The sequence below is a fragment of the Antedon mediterranea genome, chromosome 6, assembly GCF_964355755.1.
Source record: "Antedon mediterranea chromosome 6, ecAntMedi1.1, whole genome shotgun sequence".
NCBI lineage: Eukaryota > Metazoa > Echinodermata > Crinoidea > Comatulida > Antedonidae > Antedon > Antedon mediterranea.
Window position 1 is genome coordinate 30,068,958 of NC_092675.1, and position 14,073 is coordinate 30,083,030.

Genomic DNA, 14,073 nt, shown 5'->3' on the forward strand with positions numbered 1-14,073 from the left:
GGCCTATTGTATTTAGCCTACGTATGAACCACGATTTATGAACACCTGCCTCATTGTCTTGCTTTTGTTCTCTATATAGGCCTATTGTTATTATATTGCGGAAATGGGAAGTAGACCCTGACGGTTATCTAACCTTGAGGTCACGAGGTCATGGGAATGGTCAATGTTTATATAACTAAATCTTTTCATTTGATATTTTATTAGTATTTACTGTTGTTTTTTAAAATATTATTTTCAGTTTCTCAGTAGGCCTATTACTATTGTCAATTTATAGTTATTACTACTAATTTGGTTGTATATCTCAGTTATACCATGGAGTCCCATACCGACTACGACAGCGATCGTGTCGGTGGGTTAATTATTATTTTCTATTGTTTGTTGTATATAGGCTATATATATTTATTTTAAGAACGCATTGTGCATGAACGTGTTTCACCGTTGTAAAGGTGTAGCTTCAATACATATTATTATTATTATAGCCTCTCTTCTCCCAGAAGTGCTTTGGGGTTTGCGCATGACTAGTCCGAGTTTCTAAATATCCATTTTCCAACCATTTTACCCGCTTGATACAGTTTCTCAATGCGTCTCCGGCGTCCCCTGCTTCATAAGTTAACTTCCTAAAGGCGCAGCGCGGAAAAAATATTTACACATCAATAATATACTGTACATACAATTTAATTGAATATGATTAATACTAAAAATCAATCAATATAATTGTAATAATTATATCGAAGTCATTATTTTTTTTATTTGGGCAAATAACTTCATTAAAACTAAAACGTCTATTTAAAGATTTGCTTTATTTATATTTAGGGACAAAACAACAAACATTGATTACATTACGCAGGTACTTCTGCTTCTGTAATTAGATAATTTTGATTTAAATTGTTATTATTGATTTATTATTTATCGATGATCAAGAAAGAAATGAATTTCAAATACTGTAGTACAGTAATTAAATAAATAGGCATCTCCAATATTAACAATATTGACTTAGCGCCCTCTGTTGGGGAAAAACCCTTGTTTTGTACATCATCACCACGCCGCGCCTGATTTCTGTTGTGTGCGCGGACGACGGGGGAGAGAGAGGAAGGTGACTTCTTGTGTCTTGTTCCTGAGAAAACGGGGGTGTTTTTGGCAAGACATAGGCCTACAGTACGTACACGAGGAACAATTAGCTTGTTTAATCTTTCATTAAAGTGTGACAGTTTATCTTATAATCTGAACACAATGATGATGTTTGATTTTTAAAAGTAAGGATCATTCAATCTTCTTAGCCCACTTTTTGCCGCGGAAAGATTTAACATAAATAACATTCACACAAAAGGAGGCACCGTTATGATGTGACATGTCTGCAAGCAGAAACAATGGACGACGATCATAAGAAGAATAGAAGTTTCTAGATCGAGTAAATGAAGTAGTTTACAATACGTCTTCAGAAAACCACAAGAATGCAGCCAGTCACTGTGTTCGTTACAATTCACGAGGTTCACACACTACATACTACATTAGTCATTATAGAGAGGCCAATTCCTTCATACAATTATTCGAGCTGCAGAGTCACATGTCCAAAGAATTTTAATTAGTTTTTCAACAAGGTTAAATTCATACTGCATTATTTAGTAGCAGGTCAACTGTTTTATTCAAGAATTCAGCGCTTTGAAACCTTTGTCTCTTGCGCTTTATATGTTATTTATTATTTATTATTATTAATTCAGTCAGGGACTTTTCATACTCATATAGGGCCTCGGTGTTTTTGCTGCAAAAAAAATAATTGGTTATCAACCGTGTGAATAAATTAACCAAATTTCTTGGCAGCCACAATTTTCAGTAACCGGTTAAATGGAAGTCTGAAAATAATGGTTAAAAAAACCCAATCGATTCTGTGTTTAAGTAATTAGTGCTGTGTAACACAAAATAATGGTTTTGATTAACAGCAGTCAACTACACTGCAATAACGTGCAGAGCCCATTGCATTTTGGGTAATACCACTGATTTCCATTGACGACCACCCACTGATTTAAATGGTTATTTAGAAGCAAGAGGTGAAAGAAAAGACCCATATTAAAACATGCTACAGTATTACAAGGCTATAAAATAGAAGGAAATTGCCTGGAAATGGAAGTACTGTGATTCATATACAGAGAGTTAATATCCCATTTTGGCTCCGATGATTTATTCAAGTCGATTGAAGGTAAACCGTGTAAAATCAGCCGAAATGATTGTGCAGTTCAAAATGGATCACCGTGTTAATAGATTAAAACTTGGTTTTCAGTTTTAACCATGACAGTCACAAGTTGAGTATCAGTTAAGTCTTAAAGCGTCCACTAAGCAGTGATGTAGCCACAAGAAATAAAGTGGTCCGGTTTTCGCAAGAAAAGAGAACAATCTCTGTTCAAGCCACTGAGTTGTCAAAGACTTCTGTAAAAAAGTGATCAGACTGAAAGGTGTAGGATTGGTTATAGCATGAAAATTGTACTGTGAGAATAAGGAAGAACAAGAAAAATTCTCTCAAAAGCATCATAGTGGTAGTGATCAGTGTCAAGCATCAGTTCAGCCTTACTTTATTCCAGTGGTGGTGTCAAGAATTAGTGCAGTCTTATCATGTCAGATTGGGAGGGTCAAGCATCAGTTTAGTCTTAACACATAGACATAGAAGTGGTCTAACAAATCACAATGGCAGTTCTGAGCATAACTTCGGAACACATCAAGTTGGTGATGTCAAACATTAGTTCAGTCTTAACTTATCACAGTGGAAGTGTCAACATGAGTTCAGCCTTATCACATCACAGTGCAGGTGTCAGTTGAGCATCAGTTCAGTCTTTAAACATTACAATGACGGTGTTGTGCATCAGTCCACACATCATGGTGGTGTATGAAGCTTTAGCTCAGTATTATTGCATCACAGTGGTGTTATCAAGAATTAGTTCAGTCTTAAACTATGAGGGAAGTGTCAAGAATCATGGTGGCGTATCAAGCATTAGTTCAGTCTTTAAACATCACACTGGCGATGTTGAGCATCAGTCCATGCATCAAGGTGGTGGTGTCCAGAATTAGTTCAGTCTTAATGTATCATGAGGGAATTGTTGAACATCAGTTCAGTCCTAAACGCTGTTTTCCTGTCGATGTTAGTCGACGCTATCCATTGAAGTTTTAACGATTTACAGGAAAAGGACTAACGACGACACAAAACTTCGGCAATTTAAAGGAAACTACGTAATAATTAATGATCGTTGACAATCGCGAGAGTGGAATCCAGTTTTATTCTAGCGATATCGCAACGTTAAAACGCAAGAACTGACCAATCATCTTGGCGATACAGTACATCACATAATTGATGGAAAAATCCCGCTGACTACATTTATTTTTATTACATCGCAGCGCAGTCAAGGCTAGGCCTAGCGAAAGTGACTATAAAATGATTAAATGAGGAAAGTAGGCATGGTATTAGGTAGGTCTAAGTCTTCAGCCTACTCCAAAATGCTACTGAGAACAAAGAACCATCAGTATAGAGATAGTAAGAAGACAGGAGTTTCGAATCTAACGTTCAACGCTAGAAATCAAATGTTCATGCTATCGTTATTCTTTCAACTTGATCGTTTTCAAACGATCGTCGTTGAACTTTTAACGATCATTGATAATAACGTCAACAGGAAATCAGGCATAACATACCACGAGGGAAAAAGAATTTGTTCAATCTTACGTATCATGAGGGAAATGTCAAGCATCAGTTCAGCCTTTAAACATCACAATGGCGATGTTGAGCATCAGTCCATGCATCATGGTGGTGGTGTCAAGCATTCATTCAGTCTTAATGTATCATGAAGGAAATGTCGAACATCAGTTAAGCCCTAACATACCACGAGGGGAGTGTCAAGCATTAGTTCAGTTTTAGGAAAATTTCAAGCATCAGTTTAGCCTTTAAACATCACACGGCGATGTTGAGCATCAGTCCATGCATCATGGTGGTGGTATCGAGCATTAGTTGCATTAGTTCAGTCTTAATGTATCATGAGGGAAGCGTCAAGCATCAGTTCAGTCTTCAAACATTACAATGGCGATGTTGAACATCAGTCCATGCATCATGATGGTGGTATCAAGCATTTATTCAGTCTTAATGTATCATGAAGGAAATATCTAGCATCGGTTAGTCCTAACATATCATGAGGGAAATGTCTATATAGTGGAGGTCAAAAAGCATCAAGATAGAGGGGTTATAAATGCATGGTACATGCCCTGGAGAAAAATTTACCTGCCATCACAGCTGGTCAGGTGTTTGCTAGGACCTACGTCATCTGAATCTGAAATCCACCAAAACTATGTTAAGGAATCAATGATGAACAGAGGCGTAGGCTGGGTTGCTGTCAAGGTTGCAAAAATTGTAAAATTCAGGCCAAGAGGCCTAAAAAAGTGGACTTTTTTGGGGGGTGTAGCCGATAAATTACCATCATTACCTACTGTCACAAATCGAAAGCTCCACATTACAGCCAGCCTCACTGGTTTTCTCAGAGCATTATATCAGCAGTAAGGCAGTAAGAACATTCCTCGTTTTGCATATCCATGTTTCAAGCATTAGCAATCTATTCAATGTAAACAGAAATGAATATCATCATTTTTGGCCAATACCACACCTGACTAGACCTGGATGCATGAGGTTGAAATAATTGTGCTCTGTTTTACTTGACTGAACCTCCTACAGTACAAGAAGCACTTATTTTTCTGCCCATGTTGCCATCAGTATTCTAAAGCTTACTACACCAGATACCAAATACTGTAACAAGGATTATAAAAACAGATACCATTCGATTTACTGTGTTATATGTTTTTTGGTTTGATAATACTCATCCTCCATTGGGGAACACTGGAGTAACTCCAGACACGGCCGGGTTTTTTGGTGGAAATTTGGATTACAGTAGGCCCTCTACAGACACACATCAGCCAGAGGTGCAACGCTAACCCAGATCAGCACACGAAAAGTACTCTTTGCGAACACTATGTACCATGCTCTTATTTAGGGACCAACGGCTTTATGTCCCATCTGAACGGGGAAAAAGAGGCAATGAGTGTAAAGCATCTTGCCTAAAGGATACAATCAGTATGGTGTACAAAGTGACTTGAACCTATCACATGGTAGGCTATTGCGCCATCATTCTCTGGTCTATACTGTACATCATCTGATACTATATTGGCAGATGGTCTCCCATCCAAGAACACAACTGGACCAATGTAGCTTAACTTTAGTGATCTGACGAGAACCAGTGTTTCAACGCAGTATGGCCATATAAGCGATAATCTAGATTAGATGTGGTTACCGTCTTGTCTATAATCTAATCCCATTTGGTCCCGGGGTAGATCAACTATTTTAGATTTTGATTCCTTTTTTGTTTCTGTCGGCAAGCTAAATGAAAAGAAAAATTTAGATTTTCAGAATACAGTACCAGTTTATGTTCCCCAATGCAGTATCGGCTTACTTGCGTGATGCACTACTAGCGTGACCATGCTTGATACTGTGGTTGAATATTCAAGGCAGTATCAGCTTACTTGCGTGATGCACTACTAGCGTGACCATGCTTGATACTGTGGTTGAATATTCAAGGCAGTATCAGCTTACTTGCGTGATGCACTACTAGCGTGACCATGCTTGATACTGTGGTTGAATATTCAAGGCAGTATCAGCTTACTTGCGTGATGCACTACTAGCGTGACCATGCTTGATACTGTGGTTGAATATTCAAGGCAGTATCAGCTTACTTGCGTGATGCACTACTAGCGTGACCATGCTTGATACTGTGGTTGAATATTCAAGGCAGTATCAGCTTACTTGCGTGATGCACTACTAGCGTGACCATGCTTGATACTGTGGTTGAATATTCAAGGCAGTATCAGCTTACTTGCGTGATGCACTACTAGCGTGACCATGCTTGATACTGTGGTTGAATATTCAAGGCAGTATCAGCTTACTTGCGTGATGCACTACTAGCGTGACCATGCTTGATACTGTGGTTGAATATTCAAGGCAGTATCAGCTTACTTGCGTGATGCACTACTAGCGTGACCATGCTTGATACTGTGGTTGAATATTCAAGGCAGTATCAGCTTACTTGCGTGATGCACTACTAGCGTGACCATGCTTGATACTGTGGTTGAATATTCAAGGCAGTATCGGCTTACTTGCGTGATGCACTACTAGCGTGACCATGCTTGATACTGTGGTTGAATATTCAAGGCAGTATCAGCTTACTTGCGTGATGCACTACTAGCGTGACCATGCTTGATACTGTGGTTGAATATTCAAGGCAGTATCAGCTTACTTGCGTGATGCACTACTAGCGTGACCATGCTTGATACTGTGGTTGAATATTCAAGGCTTTAACAAAACCAATATGCCTACTGTGATATAATGTAATGTGTATTTGTAGAATTAGTTGGTTTGGCTTGAATTTATGATGATCATTGTTTTGGTTATTTTCATCATCCATTGTTTCTAGATTTGTGTGTAGTTTCATTAGATTACATGCTATTTAATTGTTTTTACAGGAATTTTGGGGTCACCATGTCACAACCAAAAAAGGTCTACTTGATTCCAAAATTACCTAATGAAGGTAAGATGTATTTTATGTTGCATCAAGATAACAGTAACATGACTGATCATGACATGTAAAGATTTGTTATGAAAAGTAAGGATAAAAGCATTTCGCCAGCCAAGGTTTGTTAGCATGCTCAACAATGGCTTATTGTCAGCAGAGACATAGGAACCTGAATAAAAAAGTTACAGTAATGTGGTTCAGTATAATGGCTACCCCTGCTACCCCCATGATTAATCACTCCTTTATTTTTTAGGCTGCAAGAATACAATTCAACCAGGAACTCGCACTTATCAAGAAATATTGCAGTCTATAAAAGATGCATATTTCGAATCAAGTTATGTGTTTGAAGATAACTGGACTATCTCATCTGTTGATCAAGTTATTAACCAGGATTTTGAGAAATTATATCAAGACAAACGGCAGGAATTAAGATCAGAACTAAAGAGCAGTGATGTTGGTGAACGATTTGCATTTGCAATTGTTGGCAGTGAAGAGAAGGCAAATGATGCATGCAAAAATGGAGTCTTCAGTGGTCATGAGATGTTGACCTCTATGACCTTAGGCAAACGAACTGATGGTGTTCATGTGTGGCTGTATTCAGACATACCTCTGAAATGGGCTACCAAAAATATTTTGAAAGCCTACCTAATTGTGTATAAGGTAATGCTTTACTGTAAAACCTAATTTCCACTTAGTAAAGGTGGCAGTGAAAAACTGAGTGATTACCTTAATACCATAATTGCTATGACATACTTTGGTAACCCATTGCAAATTTAAAGTTTCAGTGCTTGCATGTAGACAATAGATAACATTTGGTGCCTTTTTAAAGCAGATTTTTCAATGATACTTTTACAATTGTTTTAATGCAAACAAGCTTTCAGATGTTAATGCATGAATGATGAAATGGAAGATATTTTGAATTATAAATCTTCTCATCTGATTATTTATTGACAGGTAATGCGAGGACGAGCAAAATTGGTGAAACCAACCGTAAACAGTAATATCGATCCAACACCAAACTTTGAATGTCATGTAAGCCATGTAACAAAAACTGCAAACTTTGGCAAGTTGGTAAATTCCAGCCAGGTAATGATAACATTGGCTCTTGAAAAGATCTTTTAGGCTTTATGCAAAAACCATCTAATATCTCCACATTGGCACGCATAATGGCTGCATGAGTGTGTCTGACTGAATTTCACAATCATCAGCCTAATGTTGTTTTGTAAAGTAAAACATTGAACTTCCTAATTTAAAAAAAAGTTTTATTCTCATTTGTCCATATTGTAGATGTTCATTTATGAGTATGACGATGAGGCTTTACCCAGCAAGCATCCTAGGCATTGCTATCCGTATGCAGTAGTCAAATGCACAAGAATTCACAACGATGCACTTCCTTGGAGCAAAAAGAAAGTTGCTTCAGAAGAAGGAAAAAGTAAATTAGTACGTTTGATGGAAGTGGATACACTTCCACCAACAAAAGTTGTCAGGTCTAAAAGTAAAAAGAAAGTTACTTTCAAGGAATCTGTGAATACACTTCCATTGAAAAAGGTCTCTGGACCCAAAGGCAAAAAAAAAGTTGTTTTGAAAGAAGAGAAATGTACATCAATACTTAAGAAGGAGTCTGTGATCAAGGAGTCTGTGACTGGAGAGACCGTTACCGGGGAGTCTGTGACTGAGGAGTCTGTGACTGAACAACCAAATAAATTGGTGTCATTTATTGTTCTAGATGAGTATCATTGTGAAAACTGTAACTCAAATCAAACGTCCGATGAAGAAGAAACTAATTCCACAAATCAGATCAAATCAGATTCCAAGAAAACTGAAAATTGTCAACTGAAAAGAAATATAAATGAAAGAGGAAAGAAAAAGGCATATGCTGGAAAACTAGTCCGTAGAAAAAAACGTGATCGTTGGAGAAAAAATTACAAAAAGATTGGTAGATCGTTTATTAACGCACAGCCAAAGAAAGATTCCGATTTTGGACTTGCTGCTGAATATTCCAAATTATGTAATGAAAAGTTGTTACAAAATACAAAAAAGCAAGCTGTAAAAGAGAAGATGTTGCCTAGTCCAACAGAAGTAAAAAATGAACCTGTTGTTCACACTGGAATTAATGGTTTTAACCGGACTAATGAATTGATAATTCAAAATGGATCAAGTAATAATAGCAAAATACAGCATGTTTTCGAATACAACCATTCAGGAATTGCACATCCTGTATCTTCAAATGTTGATTATACTTCCAACAACCAATTAAAGACTGAATCTCCACAAGATGTTTTACCTGGATCTGCAGGAGTAAATCATCAGAATTGTAACACTTTTTCTCAATCAATTCCTACCTTGGTTATACCAGCAAGTCCACCTAATCAAATCAGTGATTTAGAAGATAAAACTGTTCCGCTGAACCAATCATTTGATTCCAACCAGAATGCAATGAGGCCAGCAGTTTCTTACAAAAATGGTGCCTATTCTCCATCCCAATCTATTTTAGATTATAGTGTTCAAGGGGATAACCAATCATTTGATTCCAACCAGAATGTGATGAGGCCAGCAGTTTCTTTCCAAAATGGTGCCTATTCTCCATCCCAATCTATTTTAGATTATAGTATTCAAGAGGATAATCGGGAAGTTATGGACATGGATGTTAGTAGTCCAGAACCAAATGTGCCAATTCGACGTGCTGACACATTTTTGCAAAACAGTGTTTCTAATACAGCTGGATGTATTAACAAATGTTTTAAAGACACAATTGCTGAATATAATGTTTATGAAGATGAGAATAAGCAATTACATGTGTCACCTGTGAAAAAGACAAAAAAAATAAATAATTTTCATGGAAAGACATTTTTAACTAAAGAAGATCATTTTGAAATACCTGTAGAGACACCAAATGGGTATACCAAACCTCCTGACCCTCGTCAGATGCTCTATCGCCCTCAGAAGGTGTCAGATTTGATTGTTCTACAGTGGTCGTCGAAAGTTTGTAATAACGAAGTTCCCAATGTATCCGAAAAGAAAACCAATTTTGATTGTCCAGACAAAAGAAAAGAAGTCAAAACATCAGATGTATCACCTAATTTGCAGTCAAACACAAGTTGTGTAAAGCTTGAATATGGTCAAGTTTCTGTAATTAAACACACCGCATTACAGACAATGTTGACAATGAATCAAGAAATATTAAAGAAATCGGATAAAAATCATCAGACATGTATTGAAAAAAAGAATGTATTGGCATCAACACAGATGAATGGTCATTTACAACTATCAACAACATTTACTGATGTTGTTAGAAAGCAAGAAGGGCTACAAGGTCATGACCCCAAACTGAAGAACAAGCAAATTGAAGCCTCAACACAGACAGATAATTCACAAAATGATTACCTACAAACTAAGTTTATTTATAAAGACGACCTCTTGCGTATTATAGTAAATTTAGAGGAAAGTACAATCTCTGCAAATTTCCTGTTTGAATTGTTTGAGCGCAATGGAATAGTTTGTTCTTCTACTAACATGATGTCAAATTTGTTAGAGAACGATCAAAATATGAAGGAGAGGAGGAAGACTAACGAATTAAAAGAGAATGAAGATTCAGTTGATTACAACTTATTGTCAACTGTATCGCATGACAATGATCCATGTCAAACTACACAATCTGAAGTTAATTATAAATGTGAAGATGTAGCTAATAAAAAGGAGATCATAACGGAAGAAGACCACCAAAATGACGATGCTGCTTGCTTTCACATTCCAACAACCGTAACAAAATGTTCAAATCCTTCTATACAGATAGATGTAGCAAAAACCATTGACCATTGTCCTGCAATAATAACGACCAGAAATGAAGATCCAGTGCAGAACTTGTGCAAAGGTGAAGTTTCTTACTTGGATGCTGGGAGTGAGGTCAATTCATTGGCCATGGATACTGACCTTTCCATAAATAATGCTAATCAGAAAGATAGAATGGACAAAAACCCATTTAAAAGATTCCCCGAAGACTTACAAGGAGTAAATCCAAATCTCATTGAACATCCTCATGAGGAAGAACATTTCGGTAAAAGAAGAAGAGGACGTGGAAAGCGACGACATTCTTCCAAAGACGGTGGTGTTATCAACAAAGATGATTTAAGACATCAGATTAATGAAGGTCGAAAGCACAGATTATCGGGTGACTCTTCAAAGTCTCCTGCTAAAAGCTCAAATATCAGTTCAGATAAAACTGATACTGATACTTTACACAATGTAGTAAAGCGCTTTAGAAGAGAGTCATCTAGTTACATGTGTAATAATAACGAGCATTTGCAAAATCATAGTCGCATTGGTACAAAAAGTTACGAAGATTACAGACACAGAGACCCATTTGAGAACCAAACATGGCATCATCAAAATAAGTATGATGATAGGTGGGTTGAACGATGGCCGCCAAGGTATTTGAATGGTACGTATGTGCAATATGAAGATTATTGGAAGTGGTATCATTACTATTCACAATGGCCCTGAAGACATGCATAGTTTTTGTTTTGTAATGTGATGAAAAAGAGGACTTAAAATTAGATTATTATTATTATAGACATATTTTCCATTTCTGTTCTTTGCGTTAACATTTTAAATTATGCAATACAAATCAGTTTTTAATTTTTATTGAAAATCTATGAAAACAACACTTTTTAATTTGTGATATGCATATTGGAAAATAAATGAATGTTGATAAATTGATTACACCGTTTTAAAAATGTAATCAATCCTTGAAAGTGTTTATAAAATTGAATTGCTTATGTATCAAATGTTACTGTTGGCTGGTGGTTCAAGCTTAGTTGTTAACCAGGATAAGTTGGTTCCTACCACCAACAAAGTTAGAGATAATTGTATTTCACATCATTATGAGATGTTAGTTCTCAACACCTCCTTTAGTGATTCTTATATGCCTACATTTTTATAATGGTGTAAATTACGCTAATACATCACACTGTTTTGCTTTCATTATTGTGTTTGTTTCAATTGAGTTTTAAAATTTTCATTTGATGTCCCACTAACCTCATGCTCCCTTCCCTCGCACCCCTCATTCTGACACACAAACAACTAACTTTAACTGTCAACACTGTGTATCCATAAGCATGTTAACCTTTCACACTCAAATTGTATATGAAACTTGTTAAGTCTGTTTTCCACCAGACGAATCCAGTCATGCGAATCCAGTTGTACAAATCTAATGTTTTTGCAAAGAACAAAATTGCGCTACCCTTTCCATATAAGAAAGCAGATAGCTGCGATTTGCATTGCATGAGTGCTCACAAAAACGTTGTAACTCATTTCTTGAGCTCTGATTGCTGGTGCAATTTTTTGTTTTTCAAAAGATAACATTATTCAAACTACTGTACTAATTTTGCTGAATAGCATAAAACACAAGGAACTGAAAATGGAATTGTTCACAGAAAAGAGATTTAGAAGATGGAAACTTGAATACTGATGCATACAAGCTTTTGAATTGCGTAAACAAATTTGCATAGTAGAGAACAGGCTTCAGGAGAATATGAAAAGGATCAAATTTGTTTGTGTGTTGTTTTGTTTGTGTATTGCTATTAATTAATGTATGTTTTTAATGTTTTCTTACTATTCTAACCATCTGACAACTTAATTTTTTTTTCTGTACACTATTTTTAGATGGCCGCTGTGCACAAAGAGGATATAGACAAAGAGGAGGCATTTGCCGGGATAATTACTAGCATCTAAGGGACATGTCAAAATTATTCTACTGCAGCTACTGCAGTAAATACTCTCAATACTTTAGTAAACTCTTTCTGTTTATTGCTGTTTATTGTGACTATCTCATAAGCTTCTACGGTGAAACTAATTAAAATCACACCAAGAATCGTACAAAAATGTACCGCAGTAACTGACTGCAGTAGAAAAATTTGCATGTGTTCCTCAATTAATAATTATCTGTTTTAAAAAGTAAACCAAGAAATGTGGCTGCAATAGTGCCAGTTAGGATCAACATTGATTGAGATTAAAATCAATCAAATGTTGTAAAATTTGGTTTACTTGTTACGATAGATAATTTTAATTAATACCGTATTGATTTTTAATTTACCATAAAAAAAAGTTGTTTGATGGTTTTATTGTTGGTTTGCCTGTCAAAGTACTTAAACAAGCACTTTTATTGTTTTAACATTTAAAATTGTTTTCATTTTACTAATTTTTTTGTTACTTAAATATTATGGTAATATTTAGTACATGACTTCCATTCTAAAGTACCTTGATTTTACAACCATTTTCATAGAATGTTACAAGAACTACATTTGTGTACTATTGCAGTAGTTAGCTTGGTACCTCATTACTAACCAACATTAATTGTGTTCCGTCGCTTGTGATTGGTCAAATGACTTGTGTTTGTGCAATAATTCTTTATGGTAACTTTAACATTTATAATGTTATACAATAGTTTTGTTTCTTGCCAATAGGTAGACAACAGCGGAGTGAAAGAATATTTCCAAACAGACTTTTCTTATTTATTATTACGGTATTACTATATATGATGAGTGAATTCCCAGGGACTGGTACAAAACTTAATGATAATTAGAGGGTGTTGTGTTCATAGAGAGAGAGTTGCATGAGCATGGCATTATATTCAGTCATATAGAAATGTAATTCACTGTTTATATTATACATATTTGATTGATGATTATTGTTTGATATCCAGAATGATATAAATTAGAAAATAGATAGATTTCTCAACTTGGAAATAATTATGATAAAGACGTAGATAACTTGTTATAAAACTATATAAAACATTTTGAGATTACGAATTTATTTTAAAGATTTAAGCTAATAATTATTCACATCAGAAGATGTTTATTTTAAAAAATCAATTAAACACAATTGGTGCATAATGATTGGTTGGTGCTTATAAATCTGGTATCTACACTGGTTCTCATAGAATGAGGGATTGAAAACAGCTACAAGGGTGTAATGTGGGGTGAGGAGTTGGCCATAGTTTTTTTGAGAACGGCAGAGGTTTCAGATTTCTATATCTTGTTTTGTTATTGAATATTGTGCATTGATTGTTACCAAGCTCTTATTAGTTTATATGTTTTTATAAGATAAATGTAATATACAGTTTATACATTGCAGAATAAATACAAATTGTTTTTATTATATTAAAATCATTTCTGTGGCATTTTTCTTTCGGCCTTTTGATGCACATTGCTTGACTTGCACTGTCTGATTACAAATGTTTACATCTGTGAGTCTCACTCCTGAGGATGATCAAAGTATATTGATTTAAACGTCGAGAAACTCAACATTCTTTTCGGACTACCACATCTGTTATTCCAGAAATGTAAGGTATCAAGACATTGGTTGTTGTATTGTTTATCCGTTGTCTGCATGTTATTTTACACAATATACTTTATCTGTCCAATTTTGCTTTGATAATAGTGAGGATCTTCATGATCTATGGTACCATAACCATATTATCATGGATCCT

At 35.7% G+C, this 14,073-nt stretch overlaps 1 protein-coding gene across 2 annotated transcripts; it reads left to right on the plus strand.

Moving 5' to 3' along the window:
* The first annotated feature begins 1,092 nt into the window (after positions 1 to 1,092).
* On the plus strand, positions 1,093 to 13,756 carry LOC140051705 (uncharacterized). Of its 2 annotated transcripts, XM_072096996.1 has the most exons (6): positions 1,093 to 1,253; positions 6,538 to 6,602; positions 6,841 to 7,247; positions 7,542 to 7,673; positions 7,875 to 11,025; positions 12,249 to 13,756. In XM_072096996.1, exons 2-6 carry the CDS (start codon positions 6,554 to 6,556, stop codon positions 12,308 to 12,310), a joined length of 3,801 nt encoding a protein of 1,266 aa, XP_071953097.1. In that variant the 5' UTR covers positions 1,093 to 1,253; positions 6,538 to 6,553; the 3' UTR covers positions 12,311 to 13,756. The 2 variants fall into 2 exon arrangements, with proteins under 2 accessions (XP_071953097.1, XP_071953096.1); XM_072096995.1 differs by lacking the exon at positions 1,093 to 1,253 and adding an exon at positions 2,114 to 2,194 and having other exon boundaries at positions 7,875 to 13,756.
* The last annotated feature ends 317 nt before the right edge of the window (positions 13,757 to 14,073 follow it).

What these genes read in the sequence shown, in the direction of transcription:
- LOC140051705 (XM_072096996.1), top strand. Translation starts at nt 6,554, where the DNA reads ATGTCACAACCAAAAAAGGTCTACTTGATTCCAAAATTACCTAATGAA. An exon ending in AGTTGGTAAATTCCAGCCAG is followed by an intron (nt 7,674 to 7,874) that starts GTAATGATAACA and finishes TCCATATTGTAG; the next exon opens with ATGTTCATTTATGAGTATGA. An exon ending in GCCGCCAAGGTATTTGAATG is followed by an intron (nt 11,026 to 12,248) that starts GTACGTATGTGC and finishes CACTATTTTTAG; the next exon opens with ATGGCCGCTGTGCACAAAGA.